We start from the raw sequence: 27,268 nt of genomic DNA, 5'->3' as shown, positions 1-27,268 counted from the left end.
TCATGTCTCTGAGCATAAGTTTCAATAACAGTTTAAGGTATCTTTTTAAGATTATTTGCCGTTAAGGCATACAGAGTGACTATTCTATTATTGTTGCTAAATTCCTTTTAGTCACTCAACTTTTGTTACACAGTTGAGTTTTTTTGCCTCCCTTTTTCATTTTTTGACTAGGTCCATAAAATAAACTCTTCATAACCTGGATAAAGACTAGGGAAAAATCACACACCTGGGCAGAGGCAGTGTCCCAACGGACCCCCGACGAGACCTGTAAAGAATCCCCAGACTCAGTGCACATATATTTTGCACCTGTGCCAAAAATGGGCACTGGGCAGGATATTTTCCCATTTTGTAGACCTACTTCAGCTCCCCAGTCCTAGAGGACTCGGAGGAGGCAAGGCCCGAAGCTCCTGCCCCCTTCCCCTTGCATGCCATGGCACTCAGTACAAGGATGCCCCTTTGCCAGCAGACCACCACAATCCTCACATGAATTCAATATGTTATGAGCTGGGGAGTCCATCCCTACAAATTTATGCAAAATCAAGGGGTTTTAAGCAGAAAAAATAGATCAATAAAATCCAAGATGACCGCCGCCAGCCTGTGGAGACAAATTAAAATAATTTTAAAAACCTGAAATAGGGGGTTTTGGAGGTGGGAGACCTGAACCCTAAGCCCAAGAATTGCTAAAAACGCTGTTTTTAGACCTCTCTCAATTTTTGCATCTCGTGTCATTCTTTAGTGTTTATTTCAACCTCAGTCCTTCTACACCAGCATTCTTAAATGCAAGACTTGAGTGTCAGTGGTTGTGCCCATTCATACTCTGATTTTTTCCTCGCTCCTTAAAGAATGACATGGGAATAATTTCCCATGGTTATTCACAGGGATGATGATGGTGACAAATTCTGTCACTATGGCCTAGATTCACTAACCTCATTTTTTTGGGCAATCCGAGTGCGATCCGTGGCCGAGTCTTGCTGGGTGACTGATTCACACTTTTTGCATTCAAATTATCTAGTCGGAAGCATGCCTACAAACATGCCTACGGATCGCTGTTGAGCGATCGGGACGCATGCGCCTTCCTTCTCTAGCCTTCTCCCCTCATCCTGCATGCTGCAGGAGAGAGCCCAATGACTTGAAAGAGGATGGCGCTTTTTAAGCTCCTCTTTTAAGCTGCCTCCATCCTAAATATGAAGGAGTCTGGGACTGGTTTTCTGGAGTGTTGAACTGAGTTTTCTCTTTGATGAAATGCTGAATTATGTTTAGCTGCAGACTAGCTTATCTCATGTTCTAGCCTGCCTGTACTGGGTGTTAGCGTGGACATTCTGACTTCTTATGGCTATCTTAGCATAAACAACATGTAACAGAAAGACTGCAGGGCCTAGATAAGTGACTTGCTAGTGACCTGCTAGTGTGAGCTGAGGACCAATGATTGTTAAGAAAAATAACACGTGAACAATTTTTTCTAGAATTCAGTTGTATAGCCAGAAGAATGTATAAATATCTCTGTAACGTCCTCTTTTCGGGACTTCTGAAGCCAGCTTGGAGCTCGGGAGTCGCATACGTATGCTAATAAACCATTTGTGCTTTCTTCAAGTCTCTAAGTTTTGTGGCTTCCCAAAGTGACCTTTCAAATATACAGAAACTCGGGTTAGTTCTGACCTCGATGCTGCCTGCTTCTTTTCTTTTTAGACTCTGGGCAAGACAAGTCCACGCTTGCTAGTGGGAAGCTCAGGTGAAACCCAATGGCTGGGCTGCAAGCTTGTACTGCCTCAGCCTACACCACAGCTTTTTTTCTTTTTCTTCCCCTCATAAAGGCATATGGCAGACAAATAAAAATATGACAAATAATAGCAAATCAAGCAAGTAAAGCAAACAGCAAATGAAACCATAACACATGTAGAAACATAGAAACATAGAAGATGACGGCAGAAAAGGGCCATAGCCCAACAAGTCTGCCCACTCTATTGACCTACCCCCCCTTGATTTTACCTCCTTAGAGAACCCACGTGTGTATCCCATTTCTTTTTAAAATCCGGCACACTGCTGGCCTCAATCACCTGAAGTGGAAGTTCATTCCAATGATCAACCACCCTTTCGGTGAAGAAATACTTCCTGGTGTCGCCATGAAATTTCCCACCCTTGATTTTCAGCAGATGCCCTCTTGTTACCAAGGGCCCTTTAAGAAAGAAGATATCATCTTCCACCTCAATACGGCCCGTGATATATTTAAACGTCTCTATCATGTCTCCTCTCTCTCTACGTTCCTCGAGCGAGTATAGCTGCAATTTATTCAGCCTTTCCTCATACGGGAGATCTTTGAGTCCCGAGACCATCCTGGTGGCCATTCGTTGTACCGACTCAACTCTCAGCACATCTTTTTGGTAATGTGGTCTCCAGAATTGTACACAATATTCCAGATGAGGTCTCACCATGGATTTGTACAACGGCATTATGACTTCGGGCTTCTGGCTGACAAAACTTCTACGGATACAACCCATCATTTGTCTTGCCTTCAATGAAGCCTTCTCAACTTGATTGGCAGTTTTCATGTCTTCGTTAATGATCACCCCCAAATCACGTTCTGCCTTAGTCCTGGCTAAGGTTTCACCATTTAGTGTGTAAGTTCTGCGCAGATTTCTGCTGCCAGGGTGCATGACTTTACATTTTTTAGCATTGAAGCTTAGCTGCTAAGTCGAGGACCACTGTTCCAATAGAAGTAGGTCCTTCGTCATACTGTCAGGTAAAGTGCTCTTACTTACTATGTTGCATAATTTGGTGTCATCGGCAAATAATGTGATTTTACCTTGAAGCCCCTGAGTCAGATCTCCTACGAATATGTTGAAAAGGATCGGGCCCAAGACTGAACCCTGTGGCACTCCACTGGTCACCTCCGACGTTTTGGAAGGGGTACCGTTTACCACCACTCTCTGAAGTCTACCGCTTAGCCAATCATTGACCTATGCAGTCAATGTTTCTCCCAGACCCATAGATTTCATCTTGCTCAATAACCTGCGGTGTGGGACGCTATCAAAAGCTTTACTGAAGTCTAAGTACACGACGTCAAGTGACTCCCCCACATCCAGCTTCTTTGTTACCCAGTCAAAGAAGCTAATTAGATTGGATTGGCAGGACCTTCCCTTGGTAAATCCATATTGGCGGGGATCCCGTAGAGTCTCCTCATCCAGGATCGTATCTAATTTATGCTTAATTAGTGTTTCCATGAGTTTACTCACAATGGAGGTGAGACTCACTGGCCTGTAATTCGCAGCCTCTGTCCTCAGCCCTTTTTGTGGAGTGGGATGACATTAGCTGTTTTCCAGTCCAAGGGGACTCTTCCTGTATTCAGGGAAAGATTGAAGAGCACGGATAACGGCTCTGCCAGGACATCACGCAACTCTTTAAGCACCCTGGGGCGTATATTGTCCGGCCCCATGGCTTTGTTCACTTTGAGTCTTGATAGTTCGCAGTAGATGCTGCTGGGTGTAAACTCGAAATTCCAAAACGGGTCTTCCGAGCTTTGCCGTGCTTGCAGCTGTGGACCGGACCCTGGTGCCTCGCAGGTAAAGACTGAGCAGAAGTATTCATTTAGTAGTTCGGCTTTATCGGAATCCGATTCTGCATAATGCCCGTCTGCTTTCCTGAGGCGTACTATCCCATCTGTGTTTCTTTTCTATCACTGATGTACCTAAAGAAGGATTTATCCCCCTTCTTAATGTCCTTTGCTAGATTCTCTTCTATACGAAGCTTGGCCTCTCTGACTGCCCCAAGAAATCAAAACACTGCTGTTCAAAACATCTTCCGATGTTATTAAGTCTTTACCATCATTCTGTTATTAAGTCTATATCCTCAATCTGTATTTTCTATTGTCATGTACCCTCCTGGAAATGTCCAGTTCTCTTCTTATGTAATCCGCTTTGAACCGCAAGGTACAAGCGGAATAAAAATCACTAATGTAATGTAATGTAATGTAATGTTTTGACAGCTTTAGACCTGGCTAGATAGTCTTCTTTTGCCTCTCCTTTTCCCGACTGCTTGTAGGAAATAAATGCTTTTTTCTTCTTTTTAACGAGGTCCGAGATTTCTGTAGTGAACCACTGGGGTCTATTATTTCTCCGTCGTTTGCTTACTGTTTTTATATAGCGTTTTGTTGCTTCGTGTAAGGTAGATTTCAGGGTTGACCACATAGCCTCAACATTATCGGTTTCAGCTTGGTCATGCAGCGCCCAACAGACAAAATCTCCCATGTGTTTGAAGTCAGTGCCCCAAAAGTTGAGGACCTTTGTTGTCGTGTTTGATCTAGTAAAATCTTTCCTGAGTTTGAACCATACCATGTTGTGGTCGCTGGAGGCCAGCGTGTCACCTACCAAGACTTTCTCCGTTGGTTAGTACCAGGTCCAGTATTGCCTGGTCCCTAGTGGGTTCCAATACCAATTGTTTGAGTCGTGCCCCCTTTATGGAGGTTTATGAAGTCAAGAAAAAACTCAGAAGAGGTAAGCAAAAGGGAAGAGCCATGTGGCACATATTATAAAGGAAGCATTGTAAAAACGAACTGTGCCACTGAACTGCATTGGCTTATTATGGTGGGGAATATCAAAGGAGTGTTAACTGCGTGTACAAGAGGAGGAAAGGAAAAGCCGCAGCACTGGCTGGAGAGGCAGGCTTGCCGCTAGAACTCATAGACAGGTAGGGTGGCAGAGAGCAGTTTTTTCAGGACTGCAGGGCTGGGATTTTAGTGAGCGACTGGTCCTCAGCAGTCGCTTGGTTTTTGATTGGCCAGCCCAGTCGGTGTACCTTAAATTGTTTAGTGAATCAAGGCCCTTCCTACTTTGCATGCCGTTTACTCTAATTTGCATGCAAAAATCGGATGGGGAGTGAGGTTAGTGAATCAGGTCAGAGGGAAATCGGGTGGCAAAGGGCTCGCAAACCGATCGGTACACAATCGGTTTGCTTAGTGAATCTAGCCCAATGTCATTCTCTAACTCACAGTCACTAATGTGCCATGTCTGTCAGGTTTGTTTGGGGGTTTTTTCATTGCAGCTAGTGAAGAGAAAGGAATTTCTGCCTCAAATTCTCTCCAAATGGACCCCTTACTGAAGCCTCTGCCCCCTCTGAACCTCACCATGTGATTGGAGGCGGAAAAATGCAGCCTGCACCCTGATACCCTGAAGGCTCTTACTCAGGGTGCAAACAGCCTGCACTTAAGCCTCTGACAAGGTCAGAAGGCAAGCTTGTTCCTAGGGGGAATGGACTCCAAATTTGAGGTGGCTCACAGCAGACTGGCTCCACAGGTCCACCCAAAGCTTGCCCTATGAAGCTGCAGTCTGGCTTGGTGGAAACTGCTTCCTCTCCCAAGCAGAGAACCCCTCCCAAAAGCGGTCTCACAGCACCGAAGCTACTGCCAAAAATGAACTTAAGACAAAAAATCAGAAAAAAATCAGAAAGGCTTCTGCACGGTTCACTTGTAGAAATAAAAACTGCAGAGGGCTCTGTGTTCCTCAGCCATGTGGGAGGAGCAGAGGAAAAAAGTATATGAGTTTCTGCAAGACCCTGTTCGCAGGCTGAGGTAAGACACCTATCGTACAGAATCCAGAGTGGGCGTAACAGAAAGATGCAGCATTTCTGTACTTCTTCCAGTGCCACTAATACAGGGGTCTGTAAATAAGACCCTTTCTCTCAAAGCATGCAGAAATTACATCTTGCCTTTTTTATTTATCTAGTTCACTCTAACTAGATAAAGTGCAAAAGAGCTCAATAAATATAGTAACCAGGACTGGCCCAACCATTAGGTCAGCAGCTTCTTAGAGGCAACAAAAATCAGCCATAGTCAAACAGTAGATCCTTATAACAACACAAATTCTAAGAAGGGAAGATTAGGTACTTGGTAATCTTCTTTCTAGTAAATAGGCACCTGATTCCTGAACTCTTAGGATTTTGTTCTCAAGTAACAGTTTGAAGCCGCAGCTGCAATTTGGAGTGGCAGGCACATAGGATGCAGCTGCCTTTAATCCAGCTAGTTCTAGATCAAATTCTTATTATTGTAGGATCATATCAAATAGATAACAAAACACAAATCCTACATTTACCACTTTAATTGCCTTTTTCAGGCCTCTTCAGAAATGGCCACTGTCAGCAAACACTTACTGCTAACAACCATGGCCAACTAGCACCTCCTCATACGTCCAGAAAGCAAATTTGTTTTAAATTTCATAACCTCTTGATTATTCTTTATACAAATTTTTTCTTCAATTTAATTATCTTATAGACTGTGCAGGAGAGCCAATTGCCAAAATAGCTGTTTCATGCACTCCATCAAAACAAACGGACTCTTGAAAAAAAATCAAAATACATTCACCACATACACTCAAATCAATTGTCAAAAAATTATGTTCACAAAATATAAATATAAAAAATATTTATGTATGCTTCATTTCATTTTCAAACATAGTTCAGCATCTCAACAATAATTACCTTCAGCACACACTTTCTTTCCATAGCACATTCTCTAAGAAATGGCCACTGGAACTTTGCATTACTAAGAGCTACCGATCGGTTTGCGACCCCTTTGCGACCCGATTTCCCTCTGACCCGATTCACTAAACTGTATTCCGATCTTCCTCTGATCCGCGCATGCAAATGAGGGGGAATGGCAGGCAGCGATTCACAAACAAAAACCCAGCAACACTGACTGGGCTGGCTAATCACAAACAAGTGACTGCTGAGGACCAGTCGCTCAGGTCCTTTCCAACTGCCCTGCCTTCTGCCGCCCTGTTTTTCTGCTCTCTGCCCCGAACTCCTGCTTTCAGCCCCGATCTCCTGCCTATCCCAAACTCCTGCAGCCCCGACTCTTCCGCCTGCCCCAAACTCCTGCAGCCCTGACTCTCCCGCCTGCCCCAAACTCCTGCAGCCGCGACTCTCCCACCCTTCCCCACAGTACAAGCCCGTGGTTTTAATCCGTGGGCTTAAAGCGGGTTAAAAGCACAGGCTCGCAAAAAAGTTAAACAGTTTTTAAAAAATAAATTCTCTGCCGGGCTCGGAGGGCCAGCGCATGCACGGACCATCTACAGATGGTCTGTGCATATGTTGGGATCGCTATAGAGCAATCTGGGCAGGTGGTTGGGGCATGATTCCGATCACCCTCATTTGCATGAAGGCGATTCGTGAATCAGCCCCCCCGGACACTGATCAGATCAGATCCGTGCCCTTAGTGAATCTAGCCCTAAGTAGGGATATAACACATAATGAGCATCAGCCAATCAGAACACATTCAAGATTTGAAACCAGCTGATAAAATGAAGACAAAAATTTCTGCCATCCATTCAATGTCTAAGTTTAATCCTGTAGGTTGCACAATATTCAATTGAAAAATCCTCTATTGAGATTATGTTCCACGTCACTATCCTCCCTCCCCAACTGAATATCGACTATCAAGCTGCGTTTTGAGTTAATTTGCACTCAAATACAAGCACATCCATCGCATTGATTAGCAATTCTATTCTATCTACTTTAGTTTCACCATTGTTACAATTACCCATACATAATAAAGAACTTTAAATAAATAGTTTGCAAATTTAAATTTTTATTGGTTTTGCAATTTTATAATTTCAATTATAATGTGCAGCAAAAAACATTTGCTCTGTTTAGAATGCCAGAGCTAAAAACGTTTGAGACACTGATCTACATGGTAGGGATTGAATGTCTTTGTGAATCTTGGACAAAAAATATATATGAGTAGTGGTAGGATAGACAGGATGTAAAAAACCTCCCTCCATAATAGTGAATATATCTCTTCACAGCAATGTCCACTAAAAGACATAAATCATTATGAATATTAGGAAGAGGTTCCTCTTCTAGGAGTTTATAAGCTGTAGAATCTATTAGCTGTCATCGACCCTCCAAGGGGAGAGGGACCTTGGGGTTATAGTGTCCGAAGATCTAAAGGCATAAAAACAGTGTGACAAGGCAGTGGCTGCTGCCAGAAGGATGCTGGGCTGTATAAAGAGAGGCGTAGTCAGTAGAAGGAAGAAGGTGTTGATGCCCCTGTACAGGTCATTGGTAAGGCCCCACTTGGAGTATTGTGTTCAGTTTTGGAGACCGTATCTGGCAAAGGACGTAAGAAGACTTGAGGCGGTCCAGAGGAGGGCGACGAAAATGATAGGAGGCTTGCGCCAGAAGACGTACGAGGAGAGACTGGAAGCCCTGAATATGTATACCCTAGAGGAAAGGAGAGACAGGGGAGATATGATTCAGACGTTCAAATACTTGAAGGGTATTAACGTACAACAAAATCTTTTCCAGAGAAAGGAAAATGGTAAAACCAGAGGACATAATTTGAGGTTGAGGGGTGGTAGATTCAGGGGCAATGTTAGGAAATTCTACTTTATGGAGAGGGTAGTGGATGCCTGGAATGCGCTCCCGAGAGAGGTGGTGGAGAGTAAAACTGTGACTGAGTTCAAAGAAGCGTGGGATGAACACAGAAGATTTAGAATCAGAAAATAATATTAAATATTGAACTAGGCCAGTACTGGGCAGACTTGCATAGTCTGTGTCTGTGTATGGCCGTTTGGTGGAGGATGGGCTGGGGAGGGCTTCAATGGCTGGGAGGATGTAGATGGGCTGGAGTAAGTCTTAACAGAGATTTTGGCAGTTGGAACCCAAGCACAGTACCGGGTAAAGCTTTGGATTCTTGCCCAGAAATAGCCAAGAAGAAAAAAAAAAAAATTTTAATTGAATCAGGTTGGACAGACTGGATGGACCATTCAGGTCTTTATCTGCCGTCATCTACTATGTTACTCCATTACATAAACTTCAACTGATTGCACAATCACTGCAACACCTTTGCCTTTTATCCTGCAGCTTCAAACTGTTTCTTGAGAACAAAATCTTAAGAGTTCAGGAATGAGGTGCCCATTGCACTAGAACCATCAATAATGCACAGTTACTTACCGTAACAGGTGTTATCCGGGGCAACAGGCAGATATTCTCACATGTGGGTGCCATTATCCATGGAGACCGGTATGGACAGTGTTAAAAGTGATCTGTCACATTAAGTTTTAAGAAACTACATGACTGCCCACAACCCGAGTGCCTTCCCGTCCGACGTAGGCTCGTGTTTTTCTCATCTCCTATGTAAGCTAAGAAGCCAACCTGGGGAGGTGGGAGGGATATGAAAATATCTGCCTGCTGTCCCCGGATAATACCTGTTACGGTAAGTAACTGTGCTTTATCCTAGGACAAGTAGGCAGCATATTCTCACATGTGGGACTCCCTAGCTGGAGGGAGAGTTGGCCATAATACTGCTTGGCCGAAACGATCATCTTGTTGGAATAGGATTCTAGACAGTTGTGAGATGTGAATGTGTGAATTGAGGACCAAGTAGCTGCTTTGCAAATTTCATCAATGGGAGAGGAACATAAGAAAGCTACTGATGCTGCTGTAGTTTGAACTTTGTGTGCTGTAACACGACCCTCGAGCTGCAGCCCAGCCTGAGTATAGCAGAAGGAAATACAAGCCACGTGGAAATAGTTAGGATCTGTTAGGATCAAAGGAGAAGAACAGTTGAGGTGATGTCCTGTGTGGCTTAGTTCATTGTATGCAGTAAGCCAAGGCATGTTTACAGTCCAAAGTATGAAGAGCTGTTTCTACAAGATGAGCATGAGGCTTTGGGAACAAAACTGGTAGCACAATGGATTGATTGAGACAAAATTCCTTAACTACTTTCAAGAGGAATTTAGGATGGGTGTGGAGAACCACCTTGTCATGATGGAATACTGTGAACGGTGGGTCTGACACCAATACTTGGATTTCACTCACTCGACGGGCAGAGCGAGAAACTTGAGATGAGTAGAAGCCATTGGCGCAAATAGTGGTTTCATCAAAGTTGCTAGGACTATATTAAGATCCCAGACAACTGGAGGTGGCTTGAGTGGAGGTTTGGAATTGAATAGTCTCTTCATAAACCTGGAAGCAAGAGGATGAGAGGCCAGAGTTCTATTGTTGACAGGAAAGTGGAAAGCACTAATAGCACTGAGGTGAACTCTGATCAAAGTAGTTTTCAATCCCAAACTGGAAAGATGAAGAAGATAATCCAATACTGACGATAGAGAGGAAGATGGAATACCTTGATGGTGGAGAGTACACTATGTATTGAAACATGTCCACTTCTGTTGATAACATTACTGAGTAGAAGGCTTTCTGGAAGCAGCAATAATGGCTTGAACAGCATCAGAGATTAGGCTCTGCTGAAGTCAGGCCAAGAAGTACCAAAGCTGTGAGGTGAAGCAATTTCAAATTGGGATATAAAAGAGATCCTTGTCGCTGAGTGAGTAGAGATAGAAAGATTTGCAAGGGAATTGGATCTTTGACACTCAGCTGAAGTAGAAGGGAGTACCAAGGTTGCCTGGGCCACCAAGGAGCTATCAGGATCATGGTGGCTGACTCCATCATGAGTTTGACTAATGTCTTGAGAATGAAAGGGATAGGAGGAAATGTGTACAGGAATTTGTCTGTCCAATCTAGAAAAGCATCTGCTTCCAGATGTTGAAGAGAATACATTACATTACATTACATTACATTAGGGATTTCTATTCCGCCTGTGCCTTGCGGTTCTAGGCGGATTACAATAAAGATGATATCTGGGCATTTCCAGTAGAATTACATTACAGGAAAAGAGTAGATTACAAGTAACAGTGAAGAGTTACAATACATATCGCAGCAGATGTAACATAGCCACGGATTACAATAAAGAAGATATCTGGGTATTTCCAGTAGAATTACATTACAGGAGAAGCGTTAATTACAGTTTATATTGAAGAATTATAGTACATTCAATATCACAGGAGATGTTACATAGCAACTGAGTCAGTTTACAACTGGTGGATAATAAAGAATTACCATATATTCTAGATTACAAAAGATGTTTCATGAGCCGAGGGGTGTTTATTTTGGTTGGATAAAGAGATTCTGTTCCCAAAGGAATTGATTGGGACTCATTAGATGGCAGTTTAGATTGATGGGAGATATTTTTTGAACAGTAGTGTTTTTATTTCTTTTCGGAACTCTTTTATGTCTGTAATTTCGATCAGTAATTTTGAGATGTCGGAGTCAATATTAGCTGCCTGTGTCCCTAGTAGGTTGTCATAAAGTTTCTTGCGTCGAGAATACTGCCTGGAAAAGTATTGAGGCAATTTGTGATTGTGGGGAGAGGCAATCAGATCTATCAGAGGAGTCCCCCATAGTGAAAAAATGTGGTGTAAAACTTTGGAGTTCAGTCCACTCATGTGTTCGAAGAAATCTGCTGAGTTTGTCTGCTAGAGTGTTCCGAGACCCTTGTACATACTATGTTGTGAACAATTGTCCAGTTCCAAATGTACTCGACTTCTTGACACAAAGGGAAAGAGCCCATTCCTCCTTGTTTGTTGATGTTATACATTTCTACTTGATTGTCTGTGTGAACTAGGAGGACTTGATTGGAAGGCTGCTCTGAAAGGTTTGAATAGCATAGCTTAATTGCTCTGAATTCTAATAAGTAGATGTGGAATATTTTTTCTTGAACAGACCAATGACCTTGAGTGCGAAGGCCGTCCAGGTGAGCTCCTCAAGCATACATAGACGCATCTGTGGTGAGTACCTTCTGATATGGAGGGATTTGAAATAGCAGACCTCTGGAAAGATTGGTTGGATCCATTCACCATTGAAGAGATTGACGAAGAGAAGATCCTTTGAGAGAAAGGATCGAGAGCTTGAGACCATTGAGAGGATAGGTTTCACTGAGCTGATCTGAGGTGGAGTCTTGCCAAAAGGGTAAAGTAGACTGTGGATGCCATGTTCCCCAAGAGTCACATCATCTGTCTGGCTGAAATGGTTTATAGAAGAGAAATCTGCTCACAAAGGTGGATCAATGTGTCTTATCTTTGCTGAGGAAAGAAAGCCTGTAGATGAATAGTATCGAGAAGGGCTCCTATGAATTGCAGATTTTGGGAGAGTTGAAGTTGAGACTTTGGAAAGTTGACTTTGAACCCTAAGCTGTTGAAGAAATGTTATTGTCAACTGTGTTGCGGAAAGCTTTTATCAGCCAATCGTCTAGATACGGAATTACTTGCAATTCGTGATTATGTAGAGTTGCTGGGACAACCATCAGGCACATGGTAAATACTCTTGGAGAGGATGCCAGGTCGAACATCAGAACTTTGTACTGAAAGTGTTGATGAGCTATGAGCAGGATGTATGGATGTTGATGAGCTATGAGCAGGATGTATGGATATGTGCGTGTAAGGCTCTTTGAGATCCAGAGAGTATAGCCATTCATTTCGTTCTAGAAGGGGGTATAGAGTTCCTAGGGATAGCATGCAAAACTTTTCTTTGACTATATATCTGTTCAAGTTGCAGAGGTTGAGAATTGGATGAAGACCTTCCGTCTTCTTTGGAATTGGAAAATACCTGAAGTAGAACCCCTTATTTTTCTGAGAAGAAACTATCTCTATGGCATTTAGTTGACGCAAAGCTTTGATTTCCTGAAGAACGGACGACTGTTGAAATGTGAAAGGACTCTCTTGGAGGGTGATTTGGAGGTATTGTTTTGAAATGAAATGAGTAACCCTCTGTGATGACTTCTAGGACCCAAGTGTCCATTGTGATGAGAGACCAACGTCGATGATAGAACTGTAGTTGACCTCCAATAGATTGGTGAAAAGACTAGGCACATAGTAAATTGGCCATGCTCTCCAGAAGCACATCAAAAAGACTGTGCTGGTTTCTGAGGAGTGGGTAACTAAGATTTTTGAGGTCATCGCCGCTTTTGCCTCTTCTGTGGTGGTGGTTTAGTTGAAGAGGATGTTGCAGGGTATCTCCTCTTATAAGAGTAGGCAGCTGATCTTGGAGCTGACTCAGATAGTTGAGATTTATTCTTTGACCTGTTCAAAGAGCTCTAGTTCTGCTCGTGCTGAGTGAGCTTCTGGGTAGTCGCCTCTGCTCTATCCCCAAAGAGCTCTTTCCCAAGACATGGAATGTTGGCTAGATGACCCTGTAGATTAACATCTATATTTAATAGCCAAGCCAAATGCCTCATAGCCACAAACATGGCGGATGCTCTAGATGACATCTCAAATGCATCAAATGCCGTCCAAGCCATATACTTCTTAGTTTGGAGAAGCTGCGAGTTGTTTGTTGATATTCCTCCAGACTAGATGGGCCATTTGGCCTTTATCTGCCGTCATGTTTCTATGTTCCGGTGGGATATATTGTTCAAAGTCTGCTAACTTCTTGATAAGATGTTTAAAGTAGAAGGACAAGTAATTCAACACTCTATTAGCCAACATTGAGTTTTGGTAGAGACTGTGACCAAATTTATCCATTGTGCGACCCTCACACCCCAATGGTGTAGAGGCATAAACTCTGGTACTGGATGACTTCTTGAGGGTCGACTCTAGTAGCAGCGATTGGTGTTGAAGCTGTGGCAGGAAATTATTCTTTAGAGAGAATCAATTTTCCTCAGGGCTGCAGTGACCGAAAGAAGATTCTCCCAATTTTGAAAGAGAGCCTCCTTAAGGAGATTATGCAATGACAAGTTGAGAAGTTCCTTAGGTGGCTCATCATAATCTAAGGCATTCAAAAAGCTCTGCTCTGGGCCCAGTGTCAGCTTCTAGCTTGACAGGCAGGGCCTTTCCCAACTGTCTAATGTATTTAGAGAAAGACAGTCCTTCAGGAAGAGACCTCCTTCTTGTGGGAGGAGGTGATGGACCCAATGGTATACCATATGATTCCAGTGCAGATAAAGTGGCCTCAGTATGGTGTCAAGAAAGATCAGAGTCAGATGTAGGTATCCCAGGTGATTCTCTATAGGAAGGAGAGTGTTGAGAAGAATGGTGAGTTTGATGAGATGATGCTCCTCGATGTCCCTGAACCGATCCAATGAAGACAAAGAGGATTGATGGGAAGCTCTCTGATCTCTAGAAGCATGGGAACAATGTGAAGTTGACCAATGGTTTCTAGACCCAGAGCATTGAGTCAATGAAGAGCGTTGATGTCTTGATGCAGAGCAATAATGCTTCGATGTAGAGCATCATTGTGATGCTGAAGATCAATACTTTGACAGTGAATGCCATTGTCTACTAGTAGATTGGTATGAGGTAGACCAATGCCTTGATGAAGATCTTGATTCGGTACCCTGCAGCCTCGAGGTGCTATGCTTAGGCTGGGCCACTACCGAGTGAGTTGATGTTAACAGCGGTGTTACATGCAACTTAAAACATGTCACCGATCTCCCTCCAAAAGAACTCATTAAGTTGCTCTTTGAACAGCTTCACCGGTACCCTTGGCTGGGTATCTAGGGGTGGGTGACCTCGGAGAGGATGAACGTCCTGAAGGAGACACAGCCTGCTGAGATGGAGAGCAGTGTCGTCGCTTTTTAGCCTGCATCGAGGGACTTTATGCTGTCGAGGCCTGTGACATTGGTTGGGAAGAGGATAGTTTCTTATCTGGCTTTCCCGATGCCGATACTGGTACCGCCAGTACCACAGGTTCTGAATGCTTCCCGGTGTCTATAGCCAAACCAAAGAGCTTCTCCTGCTGGATGTGACAAGCTTTTAGTGAACGCTTCTGCAAGGTGGAACAGCACAGGCAGGAGTCCACACTATGTTCAGGGCCTAAACACTGTAAACACCAGCTATGTTGGTCAGTTACAGAGAAACTCAATGTTTAAACTGGCAAAGAAACCAAAAAACCAACCGGAAGCTGAACAGCCGTATTGAAAATGCCTCACATGAAAGCCCTCACGAGGGCAGGAGCCTAAGTGAGGGAAAAATTAATTAAATTAATATTATTTTGTTTTATTACTAATATAAAGAAAAACGAAACGGGAAAATAATGGCTAAAGGCCAGATTTAGAAAAATCAGTAGTGGGTCAAAGGCACGCTAACCAGACGAAGTCCAGAAACACACTTCTTCGCTCTGCGGAGAACAAAGAACTGAGGAACCACGAGCCTACATCGGACAGTGCTGGCAGTCACCAAGTTTCTTAAAACTTAAAGTGACAGTTCACTTTTAACTCTGTCCTTGCTGGGTTCTGTGGATGATGTCACTCACATGTGAGAATACTTTCACTCTGATGATCCCACTGACAACTATGCTGCTAAGTTTCTTGCCTTAACCTCATTTGACCTCCAGCTTTGCTCCACAACTCTCACTCACCAGGATGGCCACTGCCTTGACCTTGTCTTTTCCTACAACCACTCTCTCTAACTTCTCTACCTCACTGCTCCCCATCTCTGATCACCATCTGATATCCTTCACTATTACTCACCCTCTCCCTCTGCCACGCCCAGTCACCTCCAAGAGGTTTCAAAATCTTCAAGCCCTCGATCCTTCCATGCTCTCATCCACTGTTTCACCTCTCCTTGCCTCCACTATGCTATCTAAATCTGTCCACGAGGCTGTCTCGTCATACAATTCTATTCTCTCCTCTGCTCTGGACACCCTTGCTCACCCTGTTTCTCCCTCTGTCAGGCATACCAAACCACAAACTTGGCTCACTCCCAGTGTTTGTTACTTTCGTTCCTGCACCTGCTATGCTGAGCACCTTTGGCTCAAATCTCGCACATGTGCTGACTTTCTTCACTTTAAATTTATGATGACCTCCTTTAATTCTGCACTTACATGGGTAAAGCAAGACTACTTCATCCAACTAACTTCTTTCCTTCCTTCCAACCCTCATCATCTCTTTGCCACGCTTAACTCCCTCCTCAAAGCGCCCCCACTTCCAACCTCTCCTTCTCTCTCCCTCCAGATTATGGCTGATTACTTCCATGACAAGGTCCGCAAGATCTCCCTTGAATTCACTACAAAGTCACATCCTTCTCCCCTACCTACCATCCAGTCTTCTAAATTTCAACCTCACACCTCTCCTTCATCCTTCACCCAAACAGCTCAAGTCTGGCCCCGCCCGCTTGTCCCTCCGTCAACTACTGCTGACTTTTCTGCCTTCTCTGTAATCACAGAGGAAGAAACTGCACAACTTCTGTCTTCACCCAAACCTACTACATGCCCCTCAGACCCTATTCCCACCCCTCTACTCGACCCCATCTCACATACTGTTATCTCTCTCATATGCCATATTCTCAATCTATCTCTTTCCATGGCAACTGTCCCTGCTGCCTTCAAACATGCGGTGGTTAAGCTGCTTCTCAAAAAACCCTCGCTGGACCAATCCTACCTGTCCAACTATCCCCCTGTCTCCCTTCAATTCCTATCCAAGATACTCAAGCGTGCTATTCTCTGTCGCTGCCTGGACTTCCTTTCAACTTGACAGATTCTCGATCCCCTACAATCCCCCAACATTCCACAGAGACTGCCCTCACTAAGGTCTGCAGTGACTTGTTCACGGCCAGATCTAAGGGCCTTTATTCTATCCTTATCCTTCTTGACCTGTCTGCTGCCTTTGATACTGTAAATCACAGCTTACTCCTTGATATGCTGTCCTCGTTTGGATTCCGTGATAATGTCCTCTCCTGGTTTGCCTCCTACTTTTCCCAATGCACCTTTAGTGTATGTGTTGGTAGGTCCTCTTCTGCTGCTACCCTGCTAAGCAGTTGGTATACCCCAGGGTTCTGTCTTAGGACCTCTTCTCTCTCTACACCTCTTCCCTCAGTTTCCTGATCTCCTCCCATGACTTCCAGTATTACCTATATGCTGATGACTCCCAGATCTACCTCTCTACACCTGAAATGTCACCTAAAGTCCAAGAAAAAGTCTCTGCTTGTTTGGCTGACACTGCTACCTGGATGTCCTGCCATCATCTGAAACTAAATATGTCCAAGACTGAGTTGCTCCTCTTTCCTCCTAAACCCTCTGCTCCTCCTCCACCTTTTTCCATCTCGGTAAATAATACTGTCATTGTTCCAGTCTCCTCTGCTTGCTACCTTGGAGTGGTCTTCGATTCTGACCTCTCATTTTCTTCCTATATCCAACAAGCTGCTAAGACCTGTCGCTTCTATCTCTTCAATATCAACAAAATTCACCCCTTCCTCTCTGAGCACACTACCCGGACCCTTGTCTAAGTTCTTGTAACCTCACGCTTAGATTACTGCAATCTACTCCTAACTGGTATCCCTCAGTGTCACCTCTACCCCTTGCAATCTGTGCAAAACTCTGCTACGCGACTCATCTTCTACCAACCTCGCTAGGCTCATGTCACCCCGCTCCTTAAGTCACTTCACTGGCTCCCTATCTGCCATCACATACAGTTCAAGATCTTATTGCTGATCTACAAGTGTGTTCATTCTGCTGCCCTTCAATATCTCTCCTCGTTTCTCTCTCCTTATACACCTCCCAGAGAACTCCGTTCCTCAGATAAGAGGGTAGTGATCAATTTGTGGAACAGTCTCCTGGAAGAGGTGGTGGAAACTTGAGACTGTGTCTGAATTCAAGAGGGCCTGGGATAGACACGTGGGATCTCTCAGAGAGAGAAAGAGATAATGGTTACTGTGGATGGGCAGACTAGATGGGCCATTTGGCCTTTATCTGCCATCATGTTTCTATGTTTCTAAGTCACTCTTAACGTTACCCTTCTCCTCTACTGCCAATTCCAGACTTCGTTCCTTTCATCTAGCTGCCCCCTATGCCTGGAATAAATTACCCGAGTTGTCCGTCAAGCCCCTTCCCTAAAAGCAGACTGAAAACCCACCTTATTGATATAGTTTTCAATCCTTAACCCTACTCCTCTGCCCTCCAACCCAGCCAGCTGATTAACCGTTCCCCTTAACTGTATCCATGACATCTTGTTTATCTGTTTTGCCTGTTTAGATTGTAAGCTCTTTCGAGCAGGGACCGTTTTCTTATTCTTTGTGACTCTGTACAGCGCTGCATGCATCTGGTAGCGCTATAGAAATAATTAATAGAAGTAATAGTAGTATTAGCAGCAATATGCTACCTGTTTGTCCTAGGATAAATATTTTTACGTGCAGAAGTGTGGGCAATTTTCAAATAGCCTATTTACTTAGTAGATAGTAGATGACGGCAGATAAAGACCCGAATGGTCCATCCAGTCTGCCCAACCTGGCTTAATGACTTTTATGTTTTGAAATTGCCCTCATTTGTGTATGTTTAGTTATAAGTTACAATGCTTGGAATTGGATATGGAATGTGAAAATAATGATCAAATGCAGTAGACAAATGAACAACTTGTTTAGTTGAGACTTAAAAGATAAGTACTGTACATATTTTTTTATTTGTAATACTTGCAATTTAGTACTGTAAAGATTATGCTATATTAGGAATATCCTGCAAAACAAGGTTGTATAAATGTGTGATGATAAAAACATAGTTGCCTGATTGTAATGAACTCAAAAGGTACTATACAGTATATGTTTCTGAGCACATAACCATACAAAAGCTTTTAAGATGAAAGCAACAAAAAAATTATGTCAATGCCGGTAAAAAGAAATAAAATACTTAAAAATTAAAAAAAAATTATCAGTCCATAAAATTACCTAGACCATATGGTTATATCTTAAGAAAGAATGAGAGGTTAAATAAAAACAAGTCATCGTATTAGACACCCTCAGTCCCAGTAATGTTAAGTGCTCATACAAATTTGATTTTATTACACTATGATCATTTCTATGCTTTCAAAAAAAATCAACTGAACTATATGAAAGAGAAAAGTCATTCCATGAAGTACTCTGCAGAACATTAATGTCTGCTCTGTTCAGAATAGCAGACATCAATAACAGCTGGTAATAAAAATGATCTAACCTTGGAGACAATCACTGCCATTGCCAGGTTCTCAGTATGAGCTGCCACATAACCCAACATCATAATACCAGGCAGTCGAATATTCCCTTTGCAGCTGCCAATGCAATCAATGACAGCAGCAATTCCTCCTGCATTAACTATAAGCTGTGCAAGCTGGAAGAAAAGATAGATTAAAAAATTAATTTTCTGTGACCAAAGAGTGAACTTGCATTTTCCCAGCCCACCATACTATAGGTTCAGTTATTTCACATAATCAGCTACACTTAGGCTGTATGGCACTATGCCAAAATCTGTTTGCACTTGTGCTAAACAGAAATCAGCTAATTCTCTACTATGCATGATACACTTCTTCATCTGTCTTCTCTTCAAATGTATCAGTTCCACCTAGCAGCAACCTTTCCTGAAACAAAACCATTTTACTTTCTTACTTTAAGAAGATTGTAGATAAACTTATTTTGTTAAAGACTAGGGCAATTCTATAATCTAGACACATATAAATATTTAGAATACTATACAAAAGCAGTGGCATAGTGAAGGGAGCGGAGAGGGTGGACTGCCCCGGGCATAGACTTAGTGGGGGGCTGGCACCTCTCCTTCTCTCTGCTCACCCACCTCTTCAAAATCTTTGGAGGCATTTCCTGGTTGTTGCTTGTGCCAGCCTTAGCTCTCCTTCTGATGACACTTCCTGGTCATGGGTCCAGAAAGTGACATTAGAGGGAAAGCTGAGTTCAGCATGAGCAGCAGCTAGGAGATGCTGCTTCCTGCCAACAAAATTTTTGAAGAGGTACATGGTGTCACACCCCTAGCCTTAAAGCTCGGTTTGTGCCAGGCAGGGGTTTGTCTAAACCTATCCCAGCCCTGAGAAGGGCTGATCAATGTGACAAGCCAGAGGGAAAGAATAGGGAAGATGGTTCATTTCCCTTTAAATCTCAGTTAGCTGAGCTCCAGGGAGTGGAGGAGGCTGAGCGTAACAGCCTGGAACAGCCTGAGATCACTCCCAACTCACCTACTAACTCTCAGCTGCAGAAGCTGATTGCTGCTCCTAAGAGAGTTAGGCAAAAGCTGCAGGCTGGCCCTCCCCCTCAGAGAACTGGGCGTGCCCGGCTAAACGTAATAGAAGCTGCTCTGAGGGGAAGGAAGTCAGTCTGCCCTGAGCCAGCTCAGGAAGGAGGTGTCCAGGACAATGCTCCTGATCCTCACTGCTCTACTGATGTTGAGATGTTTGATTTTGACCCTGACCCTGTGGCTAACCAGCCAGCAGAGCTAGAACTGATGGATTGCCAGGAAACTGCTGATATTCCTGAAGGTATGCCTATGGAAGAACATTAGGATACATATTTGTGGGACTGTTTGTCTTCCTGCTCAGGTGAGCAATTGTTTAGACTGCTTCTCCACAGCTGTTTGCAGTTGAGGGAAGAAGGAGAGCAGTGCTGAACTTTTCCCTTTAAGGGAGCCTGAAAGGAAAAAAAAAAAAACGTTTTTTGTTTATACTGGAAAAACTGCACTGTTAAGTTTATATGTTGTGTTTTGAATGCTGAAGAATGAGGAAGTAAGTTTGGGGAGAATCCACTGTACAACTGGATGGGTTTGTGGGGCCATTTGGGCATTCTGTTATAACAGAGATATTTTTGTGGATTCGCTTACTCCCCTCCCCCACCAACTCCTTTGGAGCTGGCTGGGGCCAAGCCTACTTACCTCTCAGGCTTGGACACAGCACTACAGGCAGTGCTAATAGCAGTCGTAGCTAACTGTCTGACTTTAAAGATTACAACATTGTTTTGGAGAGTTATCTCTCGGCATCTGACAGCAAGTATTTTGCAATGTGTTTTATGTTACTTACCTGGATAAAGGTGAGAGCTGAGTCTTAATTATTTTTTCATCAGCTCTGTTTTGTTTTGGGAACTTATGTTGATTATTTGGAGTCTGGACTGACTGGAAGTTGGCTCCCAATATAAGCCCACAATAAAGTGATTGTTGGCATGAACTATAAACTGACTCTTTTGGATTTTTGTTTCATGCTTTATGAATGAACATTGAGACCAGCAGGACTTCCAACTTTATGGAAGCACGTCAGAGGTGAGCTATAGTGTGCAATGGCCGGAGCCTAACTTATCCACAGGCGCCGGCGTCGCCACAATGGGTGGGGGTGCATGCAATGGGGAAGAGGTATGTGGAGGGTACATGTAATGGGGAAGGGGTGCACTGTGAGGCGATGCCAGGCACCTCCACCCTGGATGCCTCCTTCCCTCAATAACCGCTTCATACAAGAACATAGGAATAGCCATACCAGGTTAGACTATTGGCCCATCTAGCCCAGTATCCTGTTTCCAACACTGATCAATTCAGGTCACAAGTACCAGGTAGAAACCCAAATAATAGCAACATTTCATGCTACACATATATGCATGTATGTAAGCACAAACTAGTCTTTAAGCCCGTTACATTAATGGATGCTAGAATATATGTCTGTCTGTCTTTTTTTCTTTCTGTTTCTCTCCCTCCCCTTTCTTTGTCTGTCTTTCTGTCCATCTCCCTGCCCCTGTCTTTTTTTTTTGTCTCCCTCCCTCTCATTGTCTGTCTGTCATTCTTTCCCTCAATTTTCCTGTGCAGCAGCATTTCCCCCCCACCCCACTTCCCTATGCAGCAGCAGCATTCTCTCCCACTCCATTTCCTTGTGGAGAAGCATTTCCCTTTCCCCACCTCACTTCCCTGTGCAGCAGCAACTGCATTTCCCTCCCCCCACTTCCCTGTGCAGCAATCGCAGCAGCATTCCCTCCAACTCCAGTTCCTTGTGCATCAGCATTTCCCTCCCTCCCCCCACTTCCCTGTGCAGCAACAACTGCATTTCCCTCCCCCCACTTCCCTGTGCAGCAGCCGCAGCAGCATTCCCTCCAACTCCAGTTCCTTGTGCATCAGCATTTCCCTCCCCCACCCCACTTCCCTGTGCAGCAACAGCAGCAATATTTCCCTCCCCCTCTACTTCTCTGTGCAGCAGCAGCAGCGGTATTTCCCTTCCCCTCCAGGTCCCTGTGCAGCAGTAGCAGCATTTCCCCCCACCCCCCCTTCCCTTTTTTTCCCGCGGTCTGGCCTATTCCGTTCGGTCCCTCCCCCTTCCCTTCCCACGTTCTGGCCTGCTCAGCTTTTTTTTAAATGATTTCCATCGAACGTGCCTGCTACTATTGGGGAGTTATTTTAAAGTTCCAAGCGGCGGCGGCTCCTCTCACGATCCCCGTCTGAATCGGAAGCTTTCTCTGATGCAGGTGCTGCTCGAGAGAGGAGCCGCGATGGCGATTTGAACTTAAAAATAAACTTCGCCGGTGAAGTGTAAGGGAGCCGGAGGTTAAATGTAGAAATAACCTTCGCCCGTGAAGGGTAAGGGAGCCAGAGCCGGCAAGACAGCACATCACCTTGCGGTCTGCGAGACAGAGAACGTTGGCCACAGACCTATGGATCACAGAGGTAAGAGTACGCATGCGCGCTTAGTGTTTTATTATAGTAGATATATAGATAGATAGTAGATATATAGATGTATTGTTGCTTAAGCCCCATTCTGAAAGATATTACATAGAATGTATTTGCAAGGATGTATATTTGCAAGGGGGCAAGCATACACATGGGTACAGTATGGGTGGAGATAGATAATGGATAATGAGAGAAAGGGAAAAAAATAGGAGAGATATTGGTTACATGAGTAAAGAGCTAAAAGGGAATGATCAGTATATCAGAGACAGTTATAGTAAATAAACAAGAAAAAGCTAAATGGATACCAGCCACTGAAAAGAGAATTAGCAGAAGACACAGAAAGGCAGAAGAGACAAACTGAGACCAATATGATGGACAAATAAAATATCCAGTATCCAGATAACAAAAGGTAGATAAAATGTATTTTATTTTTAATTTAAGTAGAATATGTTAGCTTTGGGATATGTGCATCACATGTCTCTTTAGTACTGTGTTCAGTCGCACAGCCAGACAGCTGATTGAGTGGAAGAGCGGAGGCCCAAAGTTGGTGGGCACCAAATATTCTCTATTCACCCAACCCAAATGGCAAAATATAAATAACTGATCTGGCAGGGAACTCCCAAGCCCCACTAGCTAAAGTCTTCTTCCTCCAGTTCAGCTAACATATCTCTCCAAGCTCTGCAGCTGATGGCAACTTAGGGACACTGCAGCTGACTGTAGAGCTTAGAGCTTTCTGGCTGCCAGACTGGAGAAGGAGGAAGATGAGAAGGTGGTCTTCAGCTGGCAGGGCTTTGGGATCCCCACCAGCCATAGTAAAGGAAGTGGCTAACTTTGGTGGGGTCTGGACCCAGGACCCCAGACCCTATATGATGATGATGTTAACTACAAAAAGAAATGCACTTCTGTTTTTGTTTCTTTAGTGTTGCAGTACTTGCTGAGGTTAATTCCTTGGGGTTCCCAATTCAATTCTGGTCTTTATATTTCTATTTGCAGTCTTTTGTACTGAATTTGGTGAAGAACTGTCTGCATTTTGTGTGTGAAGAAGTCATCTCATTTAAATTTGTTTTGCTTCTGGTAATAATAGAAGGGGGGAAATGAGGGGAGGGAAGAGGCAAGGAGGAGAGAAATCTGGGGCCCCCTCCTTAATTTCTGCCCTGGGCCCCAGCATGTCTACAACTGGCCCTGGTTCTCAGGGGTCCCATGTGTAATTCTAGTAGCCGAAGCCAAACAAAAGATACCTCAGTAGGTGTAAAGATTAATTGGTAAATAAGCAGTTTCTGTTAGTCTTGATGTTTAGGTGTTAGAATATGTTAATCTGATGGTTTCCTGTTTACTAACATGCTGTTACAATTGCCTTCTTGGTCCCATTGGATGACAGGGAGCCAGGCCAACGTTTTATGGAAAATAACAAGAACATGATGGTCATAGGAAGGTTTAAACCCAAAGTTTAAGCAGCAGTTAGTGTTAACCAAGATATTTTTGGAATAACATACATGGGAAGAATGCCACTACTTAATGATATTTGTTGATTTGTCAGTTCATTTTTCAATGCAAACTAGATATTGAGCAAGGGGAACCCTAATACGAAACCCATATGATTCTCCTACCACACAAAAATGTTCTTCTGCTGCAGGGGGAAAGAAAGCATAATTACTTACCTGTAGCAGGTGTTATCCAAGTCCAGCAGGCAGATATTCTCACATATGGGTGACATCGACAGTCAAAAATTATACTGTCACTTTAAAACTTCCCACACGCCGGTGCCTTTCTACCCATGTCAACTCATGGGACCATCAGTTCAGTAACAAAGCTAAGAAGCCAATTAGAGAAGGTGGGAGTGTTGTGAGAATATCTTCCTTCTGTTCTCGGATAACACCTGTTACAGGTGAGTAACTATGCTTTATCCAAGAACAAGCAGGCAGATCATGCTTCTGAGAAGAAGGTTATTGACAACTATCATGAGCCTAGTGAAACTGTATGGGATGGAGGAAGTTGTCATCTAAATGGACAAAACATTTTGTAGAACTACTTGGCTGAACCAACTATCCCATTTGGAATGATTCTCTAAATAGTAGAGGGATATGAAAGTATAAATTGAGGAACAGATAACTGATTTACAGATGTCCCCAATGGGAATGGAATGTAGATGAGCTACTGAAGTCGCCACTTCTCGAATTTTATGTGCAATGACACAGCCATCAAGCATCAGCCCAGCCTGAGAATAGCAAAAGGAGATACAGTATTGATGGGCATAAAATTTATTTAAGATTCCACTTCCTACGATATGCTATCCGTAGATAGTAACATAGTAAACATAGTAGATGACGGCAGATAAAGACCCGAATGGTCCATCCAGTCTGCCCAACCTGATTCAATTTAAATTTTTTTTTTTTTTTTTTTCTTCTTAGCTATTTCTGGGCAAGAATCCAAAGCTTTACCCGGTACTATGCTTGGGTTCCAACTGCCGAAATCTCTGTTAAGACTTACTCCAGCCCATCTACACCCTCCCAGCCATTGAAGCCCTCCCCTGCCCATCCTCCACCAAACGGCCATACACAGACACAGACCGTGCAAGTCTGCCCTGTAACTGGCCTTAGTTCAATATTTAATATTATTTTCTGATTCTAAATCTTCTGTGTTCATCCCACGCTTCTTTGAACTCAGTCACAGTTTTACTCTCCACCACCTCTCTCGGGAGCGCATTCCAGGCATCCACCACCCTCTCCGTAAAATAGAATTTCCTAACATTGCCCCTGAATCTACCACCCCTCAACCTCAAATTATGTCCTCTGGTTTTACCATTTTCCTTTCTCTGGAAAATATTTTGTTCTACGTTAATACCCTTTAAGTATTTGAACGTCTGAATCATATCTCCCCTGTCTCTCCTTTCCTCTAGGATATACATATTCAGGGCTTCCAGTCTCTCCTCATACGTCTTCTGGCGCAAGCCTCCTATCATTTTCGTCGCCCTCCTCTGGACCACCTCAAGTCTTCTTACGTCTTTCGCCAGATACGGTCTCCAAAACTGAACACAATACTCCAAGTGGGGCCTCACCAATGACCTGTACAGGGGCATCAACACCTTCTTCCTTCTACTGACTACGCCTCTCTTTATACAGCCCAGAATCCTTCTGGCAGCAGCCACTGCCTTGTCACACTGTTTTTTCGCCTTTAGATCTTCGGACACTATCACCCCAAGGTCCCTCTCCCCGTCCGTGCATATCAGCTTCTCTCCTCCCAGCATATACGGGATTAATATATTATTAATCCCCAAATGCATTACTCTGCATTTCTTTGCATTGAATTTTAGTTGCCAGGCATTAGACCATTCCTCTAACTTTTGCAGATCCTTTTTTATATTCTCCACTCCCTCTTCGGTGTCTACTCTGTTACAAATCTTGGTATCATCTGCAAAAAGGCACACTTTTCCTTCTAACCCTTCAGCAATGTCACTTACATACATATTGAACAGGATTGGCCCCAGCACCGAACCCTGAGGGACTCCACTAGTCACCTTTCCTTCCTTCGAGCGACTTCCATTAATCACCACCCTCTGGCGTCTGTCCGACAGCCAGTTTCTGACCCAGTTCACCACTTTGGGTCCTAACTTCAGCCCTTCAAGTTTGTTCAACAGCCTCCTATGAGGAACTGTATCAAAGGCTTTGCTGAAATCCAAGTAAATTACATCTAGCATATGTCCTCGATCCAGCTCTCTGGTTACCCAATCAAAAAATTCAATCAGGTTCGTTTGGCACGATTTACCTTTTGTAAAGCCATGTTGCCTCGGATCCTGTAACCCATTAGATTCAAGGAAATACACTATCCTTTCTTTCAGCAACACTTCCATTATTTTTCCAACAACTGAAGTGAGGCTCACCGGCCTGTAGTTTCCTGCTTCATCCCTGTGACCACTTTTATGAATAGGGACCACATCCGCTCTCCTCCAATCCCCAAGAATCACTCCCGTCTCCAGAGATTTGTTGAACAAGTCTTTAATAGGACTCGCCAGAACCTCTCTGAGCTCCCTTAGTATCCTGGGATGGATCCCGTCTGGTCCCATCGCTTTGTCCATCTTCAGTTTTTCAAGTTGCTCATAAACACCCTCCTCCGTGAACGGCGCAGAATCTACTCCATTTTCTCGTGTAACTTTGCCAGACAATCTCGGTCCTTCTCCAGGATTTTCTTTTGTGAACACAGAACAGAAGTATTTGTTTAGCACATTTGCTTTCTCCTCATCACTCTCCACATATTTGTTCCCAGCATCTTTTAGCCTAGCAATTCCATTTTTGGAAGTCTTGAAATACTCCTGCAATCTTCAAAATTTCCCAGTGTTTTCTAAGAGAGCGGACAGTACGATGACAATTTCCTCAGTATGTTAAAACACAAGTTATTACTCGTTCCTCCGTTTGTTGAGATTTACCATTTTTGGGGGTCAGCAGATGTTCTCGATGATTGAAATAGGCTCTTTTATATGCTGCTGTAACAATTCCTAAGGGATAACCCTGTTGCAAAAGTCTTTTCGTCAATGTATTTGCCTGTTTCTTAAATTCTAATGTAGACGAACAAATTCTTCTGATTCACAAAAATTGAGAATAGGGTAAACTTTTCTTTAATGTAGGAGGGTGAGCGCTTGAAAAAAGGAGGGCAGAATTACAGTCTGTAGGTTTAAAATAAGCTAATTCTTAGATTTTAATTACTTAATAATAAAAAATTTATAAAATAGGTAAAAAAAAGTTTATAAAAAATTAAGAGAGAATACAATAAAAAGTTCGGGTTTTTGGCCGATGACTGGAGCATGGAGCTGTAAAACTATGCTGACTGTTCAATCCATGATAGGACTACGCGTAGGCTCCGATTCTGAGGCCCTTTCCCAAATAAGAGCAAATTATATTAAATTAAATTATATTATTGATGCATCTCTCACATTAAGTGGTATAGATTATATTTGTTGTTATTATAAAATAAACTCACCAGGATGTTTGGAAAAAAACACCCAATTGTGCAGGAAAATCGAATCGAAAAATTGATTCAATAGGCTGAATTGAATCGAAATATTTTTTCCTGA

At 43.4% G+C, this 27,268-nt stretch overlaps 1 protein-coding gene across 1 annotated transcript in view; it reads right to left on the bottom strand.

Annotated features, from left to right (window-relative positions):
• Positions 1 to 27,268, bottom strand: part of SPAG6 (sperm associated antigen 6) — a 220,948-nt gene that overhangs the window by 97,725 nt on the left and 95,955 nt on the right. The window contains 1 exon segment of the mRNA XM_033931329.1: positions 18,742 to 18,894. Within this exon segment, the coding sequence (XP_033787220.1) occupies positions 18,742 to 18,894 (153 nt within the window).

The sequence above is a fragment of the Geotrypetes seraphini genome, chromosome 2 (genome assembly GCF_902459505.1).
Source record: "Geotrypetes seraphini chromosome 2, aGeoSer1.1, whole genome shotgun sequence".
Classification (NCBI taxonomy): Eukaryota; Metazoa; Chordata; class Amphibia; order Gymnophiona; family Dermophiidae; genus Geotrypetes; species Geotrypetes seraphini.
The sequence above is the reverse complement of the archived record's forward strand: the minus strand, read 5'-3'. Positions and strand labels throughout refer to the sequence as shown.